Source organism: Alternaria triticimaculans, assembly GCF_023758025.1.
Source record: "Alternaria triticimaculans strain BMP 0046 chromosome Unknown scaffold_1, whole genome shotgun sequence".
Taxonomy (NCBI): Eukaryota; Fungi; Ascomycota; class Dothideomycetes; order Pleosporales; family Pleosporaceae; genus Alternaria; species Alternaria triticimaculans.
The window spans coordinates 3,913,457-3,933,187 of record NW_026055958.1 but is presented as its reverse complement, the minus strand read 5'-3'; the positions used below and the strand labels follow the sequence as shown (position 1 = coordinate 3,933,187).

Sequence of the window (19,731 nt, the reverse complement as noted above, 5' to 3'; positions counted from 1 at the left end):
ACTCGTCCAATGCACCCAAAATGGCCGAAGATATACCAATGCCGGATGAGGAGGCGGTTAGGGAGAACACGCTCATGTATGGTCATGACGATGAGCTCGACGACAAGTACCCTACCCGGCCGCTGAACCTCCACAAGACGCCCCGCTTCCATACCCTGTTCACGGACCTTTTCAACCCGCTCATGGAAACACAGAAGAGGAAGCAGCCTGTGGGAGCTCGTCGAAGAGTCGGGCCTCACGGACACTCCAACCTGTCACCCCATGAAGCGAAACGCAACATCATCGAAAGATATATTGCAAATTGGCGAAAGGAAGTTGGTAACGACTTCTACCCCGCAATGCGTCTCATGATTCCCGAAAAAGACAGAGATCGAGCCATGTACGGTCTGAAAGAGAAAGCAATTGCCAAGATTTTGATCAAGTGCACCAGCATGAAGCCCAAATCTATTGATGCCGACCACATAACGGAATGGAAGCTACCTAGTCAGCTCAGCTCAGCTTCGAATGCATCTGCGGGCGACTTTCCTGGACGATGTTACGATGTCTTGTCAATGCGGCAGATGAAGACCGAGTACAGCGACATGAGCATCGCCGAAGTCAACAATGCTCTGGATAAGCTGTCGCAGGTTGGCGCCGAAGAGGAGCAAGTCAAGATCTTCAAGCGGTTCTACCGAAGGATGAATGCGGAAGAGATGACCTGGCTCATCCGTATGATCCTCCGTCAGATGAAGATCGGCGCTACAGAGAAGACACTCCTCGACATCTGGCATCCGGACGCGGAGACACTGTTCAATATCTCGTCAAACCTGCGGCGAGTGTGCTGGGAGCTCTTCGACCCGGAGATTCGTTTGGAGGGCGAGAGCACTGAGCTGAGCTTGATGCAATGCTTCCAGCCACAGCTAGCTCAGTTTCAGGACAAAGTAGGCAACTTTGAGAAACTGGTGAGCCGTTTCCAAGCAAATCCGGACGATGACACGTTTTGGATTGAAGAGAAGCTCGACGGGGAGCGCATGCAGCTCCATATGATTGAAGATCCCGACGCACCCGGCGGAAGGACCTTTGGGTTCTGGTCACGTAAAGCCAAAGACTACGCATACCTCTACGGCAGACACTTCGAAGGCGACGAGGCCGGTGCACTTACACGTTTCATCGAGGACGCCTTCGGAAAGAATGTACGGAACATTATCCTTGATGGGGAGATGATTACCTGGGATATGGCGAGGGACCACATCGTGGACTTCGGTACACTCAAGACGGCAGCTATATCTGAGAAAGAGAATAAAACCGACAAGGATACTGGTCAGCGGCCACTGTTTAGGGTGTTTGATTGCGTCTATCTGAACGACAAATCACTCACACAATACACGCTACGCGATCGACGTCGCGCCCTTGAGAGTGCCGTCAAGGGCATAAAACGTCGTCTGGAGATCCATCCTTACATTGAGGCGCGCTCGCATACCGAGATTGAACCGGAGTTACGGAAGGTCGTTGCAGAGTCATCCGAGGGTCTGGTGCTAAAGAATCCGCGCTCCATGTACTCTCTCAATCAACGGAACAACGACTGGATGAAAGTGAAGCCAGAATACATGTCAGAGTACGGCGAGTCGCTCGACTGCATTGTTATCGGCGGATATTTTGGCACTGGGCATCGCGGTGGCGCCCACTCATCCTTCCTCTGTGCATTGTTGGAGAAGGACACGATAGTGGCGAAAAACCCACTGTGTAAATCCTTTTTCAAGGTCGGTGGTGGGTTCTCTAAGGAAGAGTACGCTGAAATAAGGAGTCGCACGGAAGGTAAGTGGCGTAAATGGGATCGTCGACAACCGCCTCCGTTCATCGAGCTGGGCGGTGACGACTGGAATCGGCAACACGAGCGGCCAGATGAATATATTTACCCCTGCAATTCCGTCGTCCTGGGGTGCAAAGCAGCAAGTGTGGAGAACAGTGACAAATTCAGCATGGGATACACGCTTCGCTTTCCCCGCTTCCAAAAACTAAAGAAAGATAAGCGATGGGATCAGGCGCTCTCAACACAAGAGTGGCTGGAAGTAAAGAGCCGAGCGGAGACAGAGGTCAATGAGAAGGAAAAAGAGTTCAAGATCGAACAATCCCGAAGGAAGAAAGTCAGGACAACAAAGAAGCCACTGACTGTCGTCGGCAACGATACCGTCACAACACCATACGCAGGCCCAGCATCCAAAGTCTTTGAAGGCCTAAGCTTCTTCATAATGACCGAGCAAATCACCCCATCAAAGAAGTCCAAAGCCAATCTTGAAGCCCTAGTCAAAGCCAACGGCGGCAAAATCGTACAGCGCGACTCCATGGACAAGAACCTCATCATCGTCGCAGACAAGCGACTAATCAAAGTGGCCTCGCTCGAGAAACGCGCAACGAACAACATCGTCAAGCCTGTCTGGATCCAGGATTGCATCAGGCAGAACGAGATAGATGCCACTCCCTTGCCATACCTACTCCCGTTCGAGCCAAACAGGCACATGTTTTATCTCCATGACGACGATCAACTGGATTATGAGAATAATGTTGATGAGCATGGGGATTCGTATGCGCGCGATGTAGCGGATGTGGATGAGATGAGGAAGTTGTTGGAGGGTGTGTCGGTGCCGGAGGATAATGAGGCGTTCGAACGAGAGGGGTTTCTGGATCAACTGGACGATCACGGAGAGTCGTTTGCGCATCTCAAGACACATATGTTTAGTACGGTGAAAGCGGCCGTTCGAAATGATCAGGAACGACCAGATGGTATGCTGAGAGTACGGCTGGCGAGAAACTACATCCAATTTGGGGGCGGCGTGGTAACTGACGACATAAACGCGGAAGGCGTCACACATGTCGTTGTGCTGGATGAGCAATCTCCGACGAGGGACGCGAAGAACAAAATCACAGGACTTGCCAGAATCGTTGGCGTCGCCTGGGTTGAAAAGTGCTGGAAAGAGAGCACCATGATTGACGAAGAGAGATATCAATGGGGCTGAGCAACGCCGCAGATTGAGGGTTAGTTAGTTACATCTTTTATGATACCATGAAGCCTTCATAGCAATCTTATCTTATTCGCTCTTCAAAACGTGCTGCCACTCGTAAAACCCCGCTTCCAACCTCTCTTCGTCATCTCCCCCGTACTCGTCCTCGTCACCCTAAGCTCCCTCTTCTCCACGACCAGCGCCCCTCTACTCTGCATCAATCGTTTCCTCAGCTCATCCTCCTCCAGGTAATTCGCTTCTGCACCCAACTCCTCCCGTATCGCAGCCGAGTAATCCATGATACTGCGCAAAAGCCCCGGTCTCCTCCCGCTTCTATACATCATGGATCCGCGTCGTGTATCAAGCCACATGCCGACCATGATGCAAACCCAGACGAAGTTGAATATCGATACCATGAAGAGGAATATGTATGAGAAGCCCCATTGGTACGTTTCGCTGGGCTTGCAAGATCCGTGGTCCAGTAAGTAATACCCCATGTAAGAGTGGTTTGCATCTGGTCTTTTCTCAAAGGCGTACTGTAACTCGAGAAAATCGCTGACCTTTTTGCCTGAGTTTAGTCCAAAGAATGTGGTGTTGAAGCTGAAGATATCCAAACTGTAAGATGTCGACGGCGTAGATGTCTTTTCGCCGTCGAATATAAAGTCTGCCGTGATGTTGTGCAAGGTTCCATTGGTTATGCCGAAACCGTGGGCGGAACTATGCTCAACCGATATTGTTTTTCCGACTGCATCACCGAATATCTGGAAATATGACTCGTTCCAACTACTAAATTGCCCTTTGTCTATACTACGTTAGCTGAGCCTCAGAGCCACTTCCAGCATACGTACAATGGTGAATAGCATCAATAAGCGGCTGATCATCCGCTGTGACGATAAGAGGAGCTTTCAAGCCCACCCTGTCCGCGTCCTGGATGATATAAGCCACGTCCTTGGCCTTGCTCCACTCCATGAGATTACCATCGACATCTTCGATGTAAGGTTTGTAAGTTGTAACATAACCCGTCATGGCTGCCATCAAGGTTGGGAACGCGATGACATAGAGGGTGGAAAGCAGCATTGAAAGGATAGCGAGCCAACGAAAGAAACGCTTCCAGGTGCCCGCCCCATACGCCAAGAACTCTTTTCCCAGTACACCGAGGGTGGCCATGGTCGTTGTCTCGAAGGCTACAGCAGCGTATAACTTGTAAGACGTGTGATGCATCTCCATGTGATACACCAGCCATTCATTGAAAACGCGGTAATTCACCCATGCTAGTAAGAGCTGTCCGCCTCTTCCAATAATCAGGTCCCATGCGACATCGATCACCTTTACCTGCGTAAAAGTGAGAGCACCGAAGCTCAAGTTCGGTGTAAAGAAGTAGGAGGAATCCATGATGCGCCATGTTGCCCCGGTGGCTTCTTTCCAAAGGCCGTTTGGGTAACAGTCTCGTCCCATGATGTAGCCCTGCGAAACCGTTTCTGCCGCCGCAGCGAGGCCGACAATGCAGGCGAGCGCAAGAGGGAGTGCAAACAAGATAATAGTTACTCGCCAAGGGAAAGGTGACCACTTCTCGAAGAATGTCGTCCTGGGATCTTTTTGAGGCCATTCGTGGGGCGATTCGGACTTGGCGTCGCTGTGGTGGTCGGTCATTGCGAGCATTTCGGCGCTCTTTCGTGCATCGTCATCAGCGTCCTGGCGAACGGCGGAAAATTGCGTCGTAGATTTCATCCCTGAAGCGAAGCAGTGCGCGATGCATACCAAGGAAACAAATCACGAGCGGACGCGGCGACATCAGCCTTATCTGAGACGATTTGCAGATCGGGCGTATTTTCAGGCGTCCTGCCAGTCCGGGGATTTGCGCAAGGCGCAGCGCCCGCATTTGGGGGCCAAATACCTACCAACGAAATTAACTTTTCTTTCCGTAAGGGCTGAGTAACTGGCGGTATGTCTCATTCAGTTGCAGTAAGTCGATGAGATGAGTACGTCATAGAGCTTGTTGATGAAATCGCGGCGCCGGCGACAAAGGCAGCTGCAACGGTGCAATCATCTTGGAGAGCGAGCATGCTGGGCGGCTGGGTTGTCCGAACGGGTTCCCACGCATGTACAGAAACTGTTTCCTGTTAATCCTGTCTCAAAACTTGAGCATAGGCATGTGGGCGCATATGCGAGTGCCGTGGTAGAGGACTTGTAAAGTCTCCTGGCACGCCCGCCAACCTGGCCCGGGGAAGGCAGACCCTCACGCCAAGGCACTAACAGCACAGTACCCACCCGTGGACCAGAGAGACGTGAAAGTCATCAAGCTGCGAGTAACCTCCATCATTCCACGATATAAAACGAAGATATCCCTCTGAGCGATAGGCGGTCTCACCCCGGATACGCAATGAAGTATATATTGAGTTCTCGCCGGCAGATAGCCAAGTTCGGCATAGCGCCGCGCACCCCGCTCCCCAGCAGGGCAGGTACCGAGCAAGGAGGTACAAAGGCTGATAGCAATTTATATTGTCTCTGGCAAGATGATTCGCTCGTAACACAGTCGTCACGCGACAGCCTGTAAACATAATGCGATGTCGCGGATGCAGACTTGCGGTTATCTGTCCCGGCGACAGCAGCCTTATACATCCAACCCCCCCTACTGGTGTCGCGTTGCTCAAACCAGCCACATGAGAAGCTAACATGGCAAACATCTGGACGACTCGTACAGCTCTCTTAACAGGCCTCGTCATCTCCCTCCTCGGCGCTTTCTACATCTACCAGTCTCCCACGCCGCTCAACTTCAGTATGCCGCATCCAAGTTCCAGTCGAAGCAGCATACCGGGATTAGAGTTTACACTAAGCCAAATATCTCGGTCTCCGCCTACTCTGCTCGTTACGCTCAAAAACACGAGTCCAGATACTCCTTACACGATCTTGAAATGGAATACGCCGCTGGACGCCTCCGCACTCAACACTGGTATTTTCACGGTTACCGATTCGGTTAGTGGGGAGGAGGTGAAGCAGACTGTTTTGCAGGTCAATCGCAAGATGCCACCGCCGCAGGGGTCACTGGTTACGATTGCGCCTGGAACGGAAGAAGAGGTTGAGGTTGTATTTGACAAGCCGTGGATGTCTGAGCGCAAGCCGGCGAAGTACAAAGTCCAAGCGAAGGGAATATGGAAGGGTGTCTGGGGGAAGTATGGGGATCAAGTAACGAAGGAAGAGTTGTATGCTTACGCTGACAGCCCGTTCAGTGGATGGAGGTTTGCGACGGGTGAGGTGATCATGGAAGTGGAGTGAAGAGATCAAGACGATAATGTGGGTAAAGTGGCAAAGGATGTTACAGTATTTGATTCTTCCTGTAACGACAGAACTCATTCTGTTTTGACTAGCAGCCTGCTGATAGCCCGACCGCCCAGCAGCTGTTATGTTCATTCTTTCTCCTCCATCGCATTCCTCTCGCACTTCAGCTTTATACATGCAATATTCCCACAGTTCAGCCCAGCCAAACCATCATAGGATCTTGCACTGCAGCAATGTCTGCCACAGATACTGCTCAACGTCAGTACCCCATCACCATCGTATTTTCGAGTTTACATACCTTGCTTGGCTTGCCCATGCGTTCTCTTATCGAGATTCGTGACTTGTTTGACGATGTTGATGAGAATGCCGATGAGCCGAAGGTTGATGAACCGTGAGATGATGTGCGTTCCATCTTGTGTGTGGCGACTAAGTATGCGCGTGTGTATAAGTTCGTATGTGTTTGAAACGGTCCAAAAAAAGGAAAGACGACTCGGTATGTCCAGCAGTAAGGATAGTGGTATAAGAAGGAATGACTTGATGATACTCCCTCAACTTGACTGCGCAAACCCAGAATATATACTCAAGTACCTACCCAAACCTTCAGCCCAACTCGCCATCAAGTTTGGTTGATCGCCTCTCCCAGACTGCGCCAATCCTCACCTATCGTGTCGCGATACCAATCTACAACCCACCAGCACCAAAATTTCTCTGAACCTTAAACTCTATTCCAACCCTCGGGTCAGCAACCCACCCAATCGCGACCGCGACATCCATCCAACGCGCCAACGGCATCACCCGCTAGAAACCGTATTTCGCGCCTTTCCGCCTCCACGCGAACGAAAAAGCAAAAGAGGGACATGCAGATGGGGCCAGGGCCAGCACGTCTAGCTGGAAAATCTGAAACGCGGAGCATGGCGCGCCAACGGCCTACCCCGTCTGTAGTTCGGATTCGGTGCGAGGACCACAACGCGGTTTAGCTTGCGTACATCTGTAGCATGCGAGAGTGGGGATATGCAGGTCTGTCTGAATGGAGAAATAGCTGGTGAGGAATAGTGGGGATGGAAATGTCCGCAGAAGCGGAAGTTAATCATCAGGATCTTTGGTGATGCCTTGGGTTGCGACGACTCGTGCAGATGACCCACCGGCATAATTCTTGGTCGGGGAAAACTTCGCACTTTGGGTGAGATTGTTCGTATTGGAGAAGAAAAGAGCGCGCCTTAAAACTCAGACTTGAGTCTGGCCTTGGCTTGCGCTCATCATTGGAGATGTACAGAGATCTGGTATGCAGGAAAGTTGTGTTAGCTTCGAGTAAAGGCAAAAACGGTCCAGCACATCCATCGCAAGCATATCGAAAAAATGAGGCTACAGTACCCTGAAGCAACCCCATCGATTGCCATCTCAGTTCCCATCAAGCCCATAAGCTTGCAATACGCGTTTTGCGACGCCCTCCCCACTCCAATACGCCCCCGTCACCGTCCCCAATGCAACAAACGGCGCGCAATGCTCTCCCGCCAACCAAACACCGCGTTCAGGCACGCCTCTTCGTAACGTCTCCACATCTTCGTCACCCTTCTCAAGCCCTACCTGGAAATTGCAGTAGGAGCCGTACCCGGCGAGTTCGTCATTTGCCCAGGCTGTTGCTAGGATGGCTGTAGGGGTGCAGGAGGGGTCGTTGGGGTTGTAGTTGGGGAGTTTGGTGTAGTAGGGTGCGAAGAAGGAGTCTAGGAGGGTGTTGTGCTTTGTCTGGGGATTAGAGGCGAGGAGTTGCGCGATGTGCAGGCTGGTTGGGCCAAAGGTGTAGAAGAGGAGGGTTGGGTGTGCTGAGCCTTCCGGTAAGGCGGCCAGGTTGACGGCTTCTTGGTCCCAGAATTCGGGGTTTGTTTCAGATGCATAGGTTGGATGTGTCCAGTGTGTGAAGCCTGGGTAGTGAGCTGGGTTGACTGGTGAGTCTGTCGCTTGGTGGATGGGTGCTGCAGTTGCTGTTACGTTTGGTTTGCTGAGATCGCGGGACGCGGATGGCGAGGTTGAGTCATTGGTGATGGGCTCATTCCAGAAGGCTTTTGGGAAGCTGATGTACACCTTGTCTAGATGCCCATACCCTAGACTTCCAACAGCCTCTGTCAGTCGTTTCGGTAACTCTGGAACGAAAGCCCCGAGATTACGCTTTAACCAGCCCGGTGGAGCTGTCATGATGACCTCGTCAAAGGTCATGCTTTGCCGACCTTCAACTTCGACGGTGACGCGTGTATCTTCGGTCTTATCTCCTGATATGATCCGCTGCACTTTATGCTCAAACAGCATCGTCGCGTCTTTCAGTGCCGGCTCAGCAATCTTCTTCAGTACCTTGTCGTACGTAGATGCGACGAAGAGATTCTCGCCATCGATACACTCTTCAAGCCAGAAGAACTTCAGGCTTTGTCTCTGAACGGGCGAGCCGACGAAAGCGCCCCACATCTCTGCCATTTGCAGTATGGTTTGCTGCTGCTTTTTTGCTTCATCGTCCTTATTGGGAAACATCTCGGCGACCTGCTCTTGGAAGTAGTCAAACAAGCTTTGGTGCACTGGAATCGTAGCTGAGGTCTCGTTCGACAGCTTCATAGCTCGCTCAATGATGGTCCAGACGTGCTCGGTGTTCATTGCCGCGTCTTTGTCCGACATGTGGTTTCCATGGCTGTCGAAGACTGATTGACGACCATCCCAGTTCATGGTAGTAGTCTTGGTTTCTTTGGCCAAGTCCAGGATAGGGTTGTCATCAGTGCCATGTATCCAGTTCGGGCCGCTGCCAGTACGGTAAGTTCATACAAGCTACATCGAGAATTGCGAACTTACAGATCAACCCTGTGGCCGAGCTCATCGCTTTGGCATAGCTGGCAGCTAATTAGTGTGCGTCAAAATTTACACAGCTGATTAGACATACCCTCCCACCAACCCGATTCCGGCCTTCCAGTATTGTCACCTTAACGCCCCGCTCCAGCAATAGATCCGCACATCTTAGTCCAGCGACACCAGCGCCCACAACGCAAACATGCGGTATCTTGCCCGCCGCACTCCGTATCATGTTCGCCTCGTCCATGTAGTCGTGATTGTGTGGCGAAGTAGACAGGTCTTTCGATATTCGAGTCTGCCTTTCAGGCGTTGTTCTAACAATCGCGATGTCAGCCCTGCGAACTGCGTTCTCGTTGCCAATGTTTCCCATATTGGTGGTGTGCAATCAAAAGTGATACGACTGTATTGAGGAAAGATGAACGGGGCCGAGAATGACGCGATTTGGAGTAGCCAAGGCAATCTTCACAAGCAAGGCTGCCAAATCAGTTCCAGCGCAACGTTGTTCCGAGAATGAAAGTACAGTGTGGTTGCCGCGCTAGTGGCAATGCGAAGATCGTGCGGCAGAGTGTATTATGCTGGCTGCAAACCGATAAAACTAGAGAGAAGACAGGGGGAAAGTTTGGAAGAGGTGTTTTTGTTGGCGAGAAGGCTACTATAGAAAAGGTAGACTGGGTGGCACAGTACCTTTAAGCGCGGATAGCCGTTCACGTACCTTGGGATCTTGTCCAGGCTGCAAGAGGAAGCGGCTCATCAAAATCGGTCTTGTGACGGTTTCAAAAGCCAATAAGTTGTCTAAGCAATGCCAACGTGATGCTATTCTGTTAGAAGTGAGGCGTGTGATAAGATCGCGGTTGTACGCTGTCATGCACGTCAGATCGCGAACGGCAGGCGCGACGCTAACTTTGGTTAGTGCCACGAGGCCGAACCAGGCACATGATTGGACGAGATGGAAGATGGATAAACTTGAGCTCAACGCTGTAGATTTCTATCTGAAGAGTAGACTACGAGTATAGTCCTCGTACGTGGTGGCATATTATCGCCGTGGTATCATATCTCATCCATCATCCATTAAGATCGTCCATTCCTCCGCCTTACACCTATTTGTCCTTGGAGCCGATGTGAAGCTTGTTCTTCATCTTCTCCTTCAAGTGCGACATCTTTCCGCCCTTCTCCTCGCCGCTTGGTGATGTAGTCAAATCGGCAGACTCGGACTTGCGACCTGAGTGCTCTCCAGTCATACCTGCGGCACCGTCAGTACTACCCCGACTTTGTCCGGGTTCCCGTGTCCACAAACCAGAGGCAGCGTTCTGTTTGGCAGCAGCCGCTTCGAAGTTGCTGCTGTCAGAAGGAACGCCTGTTGATGTCCACTCTGGAGTGTCGCGGTTCGCAGAGGCCTTCTCGGCATCAGTCTTAGTGTCGGTATCAGCGCCACCCGCGTATGTGCTTGAAGCACCGGTTACAGAGTCGGGAGCAGTGGTCTTAATGGCGGGATCAGGGCTGGTAGTTGTGGTTGCCGTGGAACTGGGAGCCGCAGGAGTAACATCGCTGGGACCAGTAGGACCAGCACCTGGCGCACCTGAACGACTGATGTCGTCAAGTGGAGTGTCCTTCCAAAGCTTATCCGTTACTCCAGCCTTGTCCGTGATGCCAGTGGCCTGGGTTGTAGAGGAGGTAGCGCCAGTGTTTGACGTAGCAGCGTCGGGGTTGAGGGGGACGATGGGCATGCCAATGTAGGACGGGTCCTTGCTATCCGAGTAGATCTTGGGGTCGGTCGATGTTTCGGTCATGGTCTCGGTCGGTCCCTTGGTGGTAGGGTCGAGCTTCAAGAACTCATCTGTGCCAGAAGTCTTTTCGGCTGCCTTCTCGGTCGCCTTGGCTGTGCGATACATCAGTATTCTGTTCTACTAGCCGTCATTGTCGTATACTTACCATCGTTGCCCTGGTCAAAGGGCTCTGTTACAGTGCCCTTACCGAGCTCACCAGAAACTGGCTCTTTGCCCGCAGTCTCGTTGTTCGAGTAGTCGAGGAAAGTTCCCTTATCAGCAGTTGCTAGAGGGGTCGCTGTGAAGCGGGGTCAGCATATGTCGTCCAATGCGCGCGTTGGAGGGGACTCACCAAGATTGCCCTGGTCGTAGGGCTGAGTGACGGTGCCCTGACCCTGCTCACCGGAGATAGGCTCCTTGCCGGCAGTTTCGTTGTTCTTGGTCTGGTCGACTGCCTCGTCCGCCTTGGTCTGGTCGCCGTAGATGAGCTTGGAGGCTGCGCCAGCAGCATTGCTTGCGAGGTTGGTGATAGTCTCCATTCTGACTGTGTTTTATGAGGGTCAATTGTAAGAGTACAGAGGATGAAGTGGGGGAAACTGGGTATCGTGAGTATGCGCGGAGTCAAAGAGTCCGTGTTGGCGCGTTATGAAGGCAGGCACGCGGGCAGTGACGTAGGTTCCTGCCGTGCCTGCGTTTGTCCCTGTTCTACCCAGGATTAAGCCACAGCCAACATCAACACCAACGGAACAATCTACAGCGAGCGACGATGTGGGGCTCAATTCAAGCGTATACCCTGATTTGACCTCAATCAAGCTCGACAACGCCGCCAACATACCAATCAATCTCATGCACTGCAGCGGCCCGGAGCAGCGTCCAGGCGCCTCCAATGGCTGGCGTGTGCGGGAATCTGGATTTAGGTCAAGGCGTACCACCCTAGATCTTGGGCTTCGTAATTGTGATCAGCTTGCTGCCCATGCTGGAAGCTCAAATCTCGGCCGCGCGGGTTGAAAGCGACGCGGCTGGGTTGACGTCATAGCTGACTGCAAACACATGAAACCTAGGTCTTGGCGCGTTTTCGCGTGTGCCGCGATCATGGCTAACGCTCCTTCCATACAATTCTCTACGCAAGAGTTTCGACGTTTTCACATTGAAGACACACATTTCCGCATGATTAGACGAACTGCCAGCCGACATCGCAATCTTGCCCCCATTGTAGTTCTGTCCTGCTAATCTTCCGTTTCAAATAGACCCCGAACGACCATTCCATCCGTCCACTCAATCTCCTCCATCTGCTCTGAGCGAACCGAGTCCCAGCCTCCATCATGCATACCGAAATGGAAAACAGTAACGCATCTCAATCTATCAACTGCGCATGGCCACTGGTCGGACTGCTCGCGCAAGATCTTGTCTGTATCCCATAGCTCGGGCACACCTGCCTCGAAACGCACCGGAACATCGCCGCGCACCACCGCCTTTATAACGTCGACGAAGTCATCGGCTATAAAAGTCATTCTCTGCATGGTTCCCCGGCGTGTCAGTTCTTCAGCGCCGTCCTGCCACATTGCAGCCTGTCGCATGGCATTGCAGAGAAGCTCATTGGCTCTCTTGTCAGGGCCATGTAAGACCAAGGAGAAAGAACCCGTTGGCAGGTCCATGATCCATGGCATACTTGCTTCGTGTATCCACGTTGCAACATCCCAGAGACAGCGCTCGACACCGTAGGAACGTTCGCGATTAGGGATAAGCACAGTCCCCCAGATGTCGACGCGTCGCTCTATCCGAAGTCTAGGATTCTCGAGCAAATATGGAACAAGCCCGCGTGCGTGGGTCTGGGAGAGTCCTAAGTTCGTGTGGCTCGCGTGGTTCTGGGAGATTCCTAAGCTCGCGTAATCTTCCTGGATAACAATTTTGCGCACTTGGGCGCGCTTTTTGGGTGTAAGGCGCTCAAGGAATTGAATGGCAGCTGCCGCTGCCGAGAAGTATCTTTTGAATCTCTTGACGCGACCATTATGGCGAGTCCCGAGTTCTGGTGCTTGTGGAACATATTTCGCGACCTCATCAAGGTCCTTTTTCTCCGGAATCCACCAATACGTGGGCCTCCACTCGATAATCTGGTATAGGGTGTCTCTCGTGTATACCGATGGCCGAGAGCGACTTCTGCCCTGGTCGTTGTCATTATCCTCGTCCTCGGATTCGTCCTCGTCATCCGCAACCGGGTCATAGTCCAATGGAGCACTCGTCTTGGCGGATGGATCGTATTCTCCCAAAACGAGGCGTTCGAACGCTGGATGCCTCGCAATAATCTGAATGAGATCCTGAAGTATATCGTCTTTGATGAGATAATCCAATCTAAACACAGGGTAAAGGCGGCCTTCCTTCAAGCCCGCTCTACCCTCCCTGATAATCGTTTTCTCTAGCTCTTCCACTGCCGTGTTACCTGGATATCTCGATCGCAGCTCTCTCAAGGCTTCTCGTGTGACAAGGGGATATGCATATGACAACATGATCCGGAGACACATGTTGCGCCCTTCCAAGAGACTGCGGTAGAAAAAGGCTACAGAGCTTGAAGTCTCAGTGCCAGGAATCTGTGGAAGGACGCTGAATCGGATCGTGTTCGATTCAAACGCCAAACCGTCTATCTCTTGTGCCGCTCTTTTGCAGGTGTAGATCAACGCGACATCAATCTTTTGTCCGTTATGTAGCCGAAACTTTTGAGCCGATGGATCGTAGATATACCCTTGCTCTTGATGTGTGTAGTACTCATAGATTCTATCCCGCAGCTCTCGTGGCAGCCGGAAGAGAAGAGACTGATGTTGATCGTTTATGCTCGGTCCCTCACCATGAGGAAGAGGGTCTGCGATGTTGGAAGTCTGCATTGAGAGCATGAAGGCAAGCGACCGGTGTCGCAAAGGCCTCCGAATCATGTTGAAGCACTATCGTCCGGGCAGGGTGGAGGCTTTTGTGTGAGGAAACGCGCAAGTTGGTACGTGTTAGACTGATCAAGGGCGCCGCGGAGGATGTAAGGTGGTGGCGTAGCATGATTTCGTTGAGCATGCACACTACGACTCATGTAGCAGGTCATTGGCTCGTTTGGTCTAATAGCCGAACTTGTAACCGGCGGATTGTTCTCAGGCTGCCAGGTTACTGGTACCACATTGCTGCATTACTGAGTCTGCATAATGCCATGTCTTCTGCTAAGGAATGGTCTGCCCGCCATGATCAGACCTACACTACAGCGGCTCTTCCCCAGCCAAACGTCTCCACCCATTCACTCTGTCCATCCAGGCTACGTCTTCCGTGTATACCTCGCGCGCCGCTTCCCATCCACCATCGGGCTCATCGAAATCCTGAAGACGGAACACATCTCTGACATCAGTAGGCCAATCGCCATCGTTCTCGCGTAAGAGCTTCTCGATATCCCATAGCTCCCCCATATCCGCATCGAACCTCGCTGGTATCTCCCCGCGTAGCATATCTTTGATGACGTCGACAAAGTCTTCGGCCACACCGTCATCGTCATCAAACTGTCGCTGTTCTCGCCGAGCAATCTCCATAGCGCCATCTTGCCATATCGCTGCTCGTATAACGGCATCGCTAAGCTATTGGCTGGCTCGTTTGGAAGGTCCGTGTAGAACTAGACTGAAGCAGCCGATGGGCATACCCTTTTGGTACAAGATCTTAACCTCGTTGATCCATGTAGCAATCCACGCAATTGTTCCGCTTGTATCCTCCCGAAAAAAGTCGCTTCTATGCACGAACTCGGTATACCAGATATCGACCCTGCGTTCTACACGGAGAGAAGGATTCGCGATGCAGAACGGTATAAAAGCCTGCCCATGGGCTATAGGAGAAGCTACACTCAGTCGATCTTCCGTGATGATGATCTTGCGTAAGTGTTTGCACACGTGCGGAGAGAGCCCTTCGAGAAAGCGGGTAGCTACTGCAGCTGCGGAGAAGTACATGCGTGGTATCCATGCGTCGTCAACAGGCGGGTCAGGAGGTGCGGTGGGCCATATGTAGAGAAACTCCAAGACAGATTTAAGGTCCTTGCGATCAGGAATCCACCACAGTCTGGGTCTCCACCGTAATACATTCATCTGTGTTTCCGGTGTGTAGCAAGGCGGGACGGGTGAGTCGTCAGAGTCATCAGAGAAGTAGTCTTCGTCAGTCTCTTCGATCTTCGTTGCTTCCCGTAGTTCCAAATCGTACTCCTTGGAACTCAAGTGGGCGAAGTCTGCCTGAGTCGACATGATTTCGACTAGGTCCTGGAGCATCGACTCGTCATTGTAGGTGTCGAGAGTCTCCACCTTGGGTAAATATCCGCTTCGTAGTCCAGTGTTGCCATTCGTCGAGATCATATCCACCATCCGTTGTATCGAGGGGCTTGATGGGTATCGCGAGCCTAGTTCCTGCATGACATCTGTGGAGACGACGCTATATGCGTACAGTAACATGTGTCTCAGTCGTGATCCGCGATCTTCGAGAAGTTCTTCATACAGCCATGCGTTCGATGGCTGTTCTTCAACGTCCGATGAGTCACAAATCGTACGAAAGATGATCTTGTTGGTTCTGAAAGCCACTCCATCCATCTCTTTCGCGATTCTTTTGCACGTATACTGTAGACTAATCCTAACCGCATCCCCATTAGTCGCCCGAAGAGTCTCTGAAGTCGTGCGATGACTGTATCCCTGATCTTCCCAGACGTAGTAGTAATACACCTCGTCGCGTAATTCTCGAGGAAGACGAAAGAATACCGACTGATGCTGGTCCATGATCATGGGCTTTTTCGACTGCATCTTGGCGCGAGAAAGTTTGTGTATGTTGGAGAAATGTGTCGCGCGAAGCTTTTGACGTTAAGCTGAGAGTGTGTCTCCCATGGTAGCGAAAGGGCGCTGCCAAGGGCGCAAGGGCGATGGCGTACCAGAATTATCCGGAACACAGAAGCGGTACGGCGAATATCAATACATGTAAGTCTAAGACTCAACAGTACCTCGGTGACTGATTAAATTGTACAAGGAAGATCTGGAAGAAGAAGGTAATATAGTTCAGATGGATGATACACAGTATTGTAGAGTGTAATGACTGGACAACGAAGATGAGATGTCCTGAATTCATCAGCCCAAACAGCTTCCTGATCACTCAACTTCCCCTTCCATGAGGTTATCAAGCCATCGCCGACAATGTTGGTGTATTCCACCCATTCGTCCTCTCTACCTGGTCGGATTCATTGACCTCATTCTGCTTCAAAAAGCATCTCAACCCCCTCCATGTATTCTGTCCAGTCCAGTCTAACAGAGTCTCTGTGTTTCCACACCCCAAACCGCTCCTCATATGCAGCGCGCCAGCCTTCCGCTGGCTCTTCGAGGTTGCGAATTTCGAAAACATCATCCAAGTCCTCAGGCCAATCGCCATCTTGATCTCTCAACAGCTGATCGATATCCCAAATCTTTCCAATGTCTGCGTCGAACCGAGCTGAAATATTCCCTTCAATGACCCCCTTGATCGCATCTGCGAAGCCTTCACCAAGCACGTGGAGAGAGTAGTACCCGTGGGAAGGGTCGGCTTTTGCGATCGTTGCACAGCCTTCCTCCCAGATTGCTACCCTGACAGTGGCATCGCAGATTTGTTGGCTTGCAAGAGGTGATGGGCCGTGTAAGACTAGATTGTAAGAACCAGGCGGCATTCCCAAGACAAATAGTGCCTTTGTCTCACTAACCCACATCCCAATCTCCTTCATTGTAAGTTCGTTCCCTCCACAATGGATCGCTCTCGAAGTACGGATGAGTGAGGTACGCCACATGTCTACTCTTCTCTCGATTTTCAACTGAGTGTTGGAGATGCAAAAGGGAAGTAGGCCTCTTGCATGACTGGAGGATTCGGGGTCGCTGCGCTCATCTTCTAGTATAGTGATCTGGCGGAGATGGCTACGTGTAGACTCGCTAAGGCGTGAAAGGAACCGAATCGCGACGGCGGCTGCAGAGAAGTAGGATCGCTTTCCTCCCCGTATATATGCCATGTTGAAAGGATGAGAATCACCGTCGTGAGGCAAAAGCTCTTCCAGTTCCTCAAGGTCATTATTTGTTGGGATAAACCAGCTGTCAGGTTGCCACTGTAGCACTCGCTGCTGTTCTGCCTTGGATGTGTATACGGGAACATGCTTCGTGAGATAATCCTCGAATTCCTCCCAACGGGTAGCCCAATGCTGAGTTGCCAGGAAAAAGGCCCTCCTCGCGTTAACATCGAAGTCGCTCGCAGTCATGTGCCAGAATTCAGGATCGGTGGATATGATATCCAGTAAATCTCGGATAATTGCGATGGCTTCCGCTGAGTACTCGTTATGGTCGACTGTAACAACATCTTCGAACGAACCCCATAGGTGTCCGCCCGCTAGGGGTCCATCACTGTCTCTCTCTCGATGCAATTCCCGCATCTTCTTGACTGCCAGGTTCGCTGGATGGCGTTCGCACAACTTACGCATGACCTCGGCCGTAACTAGAGGATATGTCCATTCGAGCATGCGACTAAGTATGGCACGCCTTCCTTTACCGATGTAATGACCGAAGATTTGGGATCTCATGAGTTGGTCGGAAGGCCTGGGGAGATCGAGCATCGTACGGAAGGTTATTGTGTTGATCTCCAAGGCAATACCCCTCATCTCTGCCAAAGTCCTTTTGCAGGCATATTGAAGGCTGAGATCAATGCACTCGCCGCCGTCCATTCGAAGTTTTCCAGAGGTGGAGTCGTAGTAATAGCCGGTTGCTTGGGAGTAGTAGTGGTAGATCTCATCTCGCAGCTCTCGTGGAAGGCGGAAGAGGAGAGACTGGTGCTGATCCAACGCGTTCTGTGGTGTCGGGTCCATTGCCATGATTGAGAAGGTATTCTTTGGATTGAGCGCTTGTGGTGAGATTTTGAAGACAAGACACAGAAGCGGCGACGCAAAGGCTTCGAGTGGGTGTTAGAAATACGATGGTCTGGGACATCAAGACCTTTTACGTGGGGAAACGCGAAGGGCGCTGCCAAGGGCGCCGCCGAGGGCGCAACGGCGGAGGCGTACCATGGTACCACGAACCCCAAGAGCGGTATAACGAACGCCGAATTCTTTGAGTCGCAGAGGGATTTATGATGAGAAGACTGCAGCATCCCGTCGTTCTGTCTAGTCCTCCTCTTTAAGTGACAATTCGTGTCCAGCATGCCTAGTGGCAGTCTTCACATATACGTCTTCGCTGAGTGCAGGCCATTCGCCAACATGGTCGTCCAGGAGCTGGTTGATGTCCCATACATGTCCCATATCGGCATCAACTCTTGCAGGCAGCTCGCCTGTAACCATCTTCTTAACACCATCCGCAAAGCCTCTACGCATTGGGTAGACGACATAATCGGATCTGGGACCTAATCTATGCTCGAGTACAGTGCAGCCCTCGTCCCAAATCGCAAGCTTGATGAGAAGGTCGCTCAGCCGTTGGCTCGCTCGAGGTGTGGGCCCGTGAAGAACCAAGCGAAAGGATTCGGGCGGCATCCCGAGCCTCTTGAGGAACTTGGTTTCAACGAACCAGGGCGCAATTTCCTCGATTCCGTCTTCTAAACCCATGCGCTCGGACAAGAAGTGCTGGTGAAATACGTCTACTCTCCTCTCAATCCGAAGCTTGAGGTTTTCGCAGCAGAAAGGAATAAGGCCTCTAGCGTGAGTTTGCCTATGTGCCTCGCTTATTTCGTTTTCCTGGATGGTAATATTGCGTAGATGCGTCCGAGTGGCTGGTGGCAAGCGCTCTAAGAATTGAATAGTCACCGCGGTAGCCGAATAGTACGTGTCATCCAGATACCACCCTCGGTCAAAGTCCTCTACTATTGCAGGAGGCCGTGGAAGAAATTCGAAGATCGTGTCAAACTCAGCGCGATCCGGCATTCGCCATGGGTCCGGGCGCCATCCAAGCATCAACGCCTGAACCGTCTGATTTGGGTACTCCGGATCTTCGTGTACAATCCTACCATCTGTGCAAAGTCAGAGAACAGCTCAATTTGACTAGCCGAAGCGTGCCTACTGTCGTTTTCTTCAGACTCTTTGGTATACTCTTTGGAAGTCAACCGCCAGAACTCTGGGTGGGTGGATAGGATTTGCAACAAGTCTTGTAGTAGAGTTGTGTGCGCTGTATAGTCTATACTCCAAACTACGCCTTCATTAAACAGTGTACCGGGGCTGAGCCAGTGAATCCTGTCGCCCATCCTGATGAACGCTTTCTCGATCTGCTCCGCCGCGGTACTATCCGGGTGCAGCTCTCGTAGGCGTTGTATAGCTTCGAGTGTAATCAGAGTATAGGACCACTCGAACATACGTCGGAGAGGTCGTTCTCGTTCACAGAGAAGATGATTCCATAAAAGCGCGTTCGAGCATTCGCTGTCAGGTTCGGGTACTTCGAGCTTTGTACGGAATGTAACCCTGTTCACCTGCAGAGCCAGACCCTCCATCTCGGTCGCAGTCTTCTTGCAAGTGTACTGCAAACTTAAATTGATCGGACGTCCGCTAGCCTGTCGAAGCTTGTCAGACGTGGCATCGTGGTGGTAACCGTCTTCCTCAAGAACATAGTAGTGGTAGACCTCATCGCGCAACTCCCGCGGGAGACGGAAGAGGAGGGATTCGTTTTGTTCGTTCATTTTGGTGAGGCGGTGTTGGTGTTTCGAAGCGTCGCGATGAGGAGGGCGGACAGGTGGTGAAAAGACGTCCAAGCGTACGTCTAGTGGCTGTCGTGCGCTGTCGACGTGTCGACCGGTAAAGTTTAATCGATGAGCAGTACAAGCCGACGAATTGTAGTGTGTTTCGAAGCAAGAATTTCCCGAAGAACTTTAGATACTGACCGTAGCAATCCCGCTCGCGCAAATTCACCGTCGGTATT

General features: G+C 51.8%; 9 protein-coding genes across 9 annotated transcripts; 2 read left to right on the top strand and 7 right to left on the bottom strand.

The window, feature by feature from the left end:
• Window positions 1-20: 20 nt before the first annotated feature.
• On the top strand, window positions 21-2,993 carry LIG4 (DNA ligase (ATP); the record flags this gene model as incomplete). Its single annotated transcript, XM_049361975.1, has 1 exon — window positions 21-2,993. One exon carries the CDS (start codon window positions 21-23, stop codon window positions 2,991-2,993), a length of 2,973 nt encoding a protein of 990 aa, XP_049227258.1.
• An 83-nt stretch (window positions 2,994-3,076) lies between these two features.
• J4E78_001315 (uncharacterized protein) lies at window positions 3,077-4,628 on the bottom strand (the record flags this gene model as incomplete). Its single annotated transcript, XM_049361974.1, has 2 exons — window positions 3,077-3,780; window positions 3,827-4,628. The coding sequence occupies 2 exons, from the start codon at window positions 4,626-4,628 to the stop codon at window positions 3,077-3,079; spliced, it is 1,506 nt and encodes a 501-aa protein (XP_049227257.1).
• Window positions 4,629-5,651: 1,023 nt separating this feature from the next.
• On the top strand, window positions 5,652-6,251 carry J4E78_001314 (uncharacterized protein; the record flags this gene model as incomplete). Its single annotated transcript, XM_049361973.1, has 1 exon — window positions 5,652-6,251. One exon carries the CDS (start codon window positions 5,652-5,654, stop codon window positions 6,249-6,251), a length of 600 nt encoding a protein of 199 aa, XP_049227256.1.
• A 1,401-nt stretch (window positions 6,252-7,652) lies between these two features.
• On the bottom strand, window positions 7,653-9,450 carry J4E78_001313 (uncharacterized protein; the record flags this gene model as incomplete). The annotated part of the gene is made up of 3 exons (XM_049361972.1): window positions 7,653-9,033; window positions 9,084-9,121; window positions 9,172-9,450. 3 exons carry the CDS (start codon window positions 9,448-9,450, stop codon window positions 7,653-7,655), a joined length of 1,698 nt encoding a protein of 565 aa, XP_049227255.1.
• Window positions 9,451-10,177: 727 nt separating this feature from the next.
• Window positions 10,178-11,382, bottom strand: J4E78_001312 (uncharacterized protein; the record flags this gene model as incomplete). The annotated part of the gene is made up of 3 exons (XM_049361971.1): window positions 10,178-10,956; window positions 11,010-11,141; window positions 11,196-11,382. 3 exons carry the CDS (start codon window positions 11,380-11,382, stop codon window positions 10,178-10,180), a joined length of 1,098 nt encoding a protein of 365 aa, XP_049227254.1.
• A 687-nt stretch (window positions 11,383-12,069) lies between these two features.
• Window positions 12,070-13,362, bottom strand: J4E78_001311 (uncharacterized protein; the record flags this gene model as incomplete). The annotated part of the gene is made up of 2 exons (XM_049361970.1): window positions 12,070-13,280; window positions 13,359-13,362. 2 exons carry the CDS (start codon window positions 13,360-13,362, stop codon window positions 12,070-12,072), a joined length of 1,215 nt encoding a protein of 404 aa, XP_049227253.1.
• Window positions 13,363-14,073: 711 nt separating this feature from the next.
• On the bottom strand, window positions 14,074-15,210 carry J4E78_001310 (uncharacterized protein; the record flags this gene model as incomplete). Its single annotated transcript, XM_049361969.1, has 2 exons — window positions 14,074-14,417; window positions 14,505-15,210. 2 exons carry the CDS (start codon window positions 15,208-15,210, stop codon window positions 14,074-14,076), a joined length of 1,050 nt encoding a protein of 349 aa, XP_049227252.1.
• Window positions 15,211-16,076: 866 nt separating this feature from the next.
• On the bottom strand, window positions 16,077-17,708 carry J4E78_001309 (uncharacterized protein; the record flags this gene model as incomplete). Its single annotated transcript, XM_049361968.1, has 1 exon — window positions 16,077-17,708. One exon carries the CDS (start codon window positions 17,706-17,708, stop codon window positions 16,077-16,079), a length of 1,632 nt encoding a protein of 543 aa, XP_049227251.1.
• Window positions 17,709-17,996: 288 nt separating this feature from the next.
• J4E78_001308 (uncharacterized protein) lies at window positions 17,997-19,492 on the bottom strand (the record flags this gene model as incomplete). Its single annotated transcript, XM_049361967.1, has 2 exons — window positions 17,997-18,832; window positions 18,883-19,492. The coding sequence occupies 2 exons, from the start codon at window positions 19,490-19,492 to the stop codon at window positions 17,997-17,999; spliced, it is 1,446 nt and encodes a 481-aa protein (XP_049227250.1).
• Window positions 19,493-19,731: the final 239 nt, after the last annotated feature.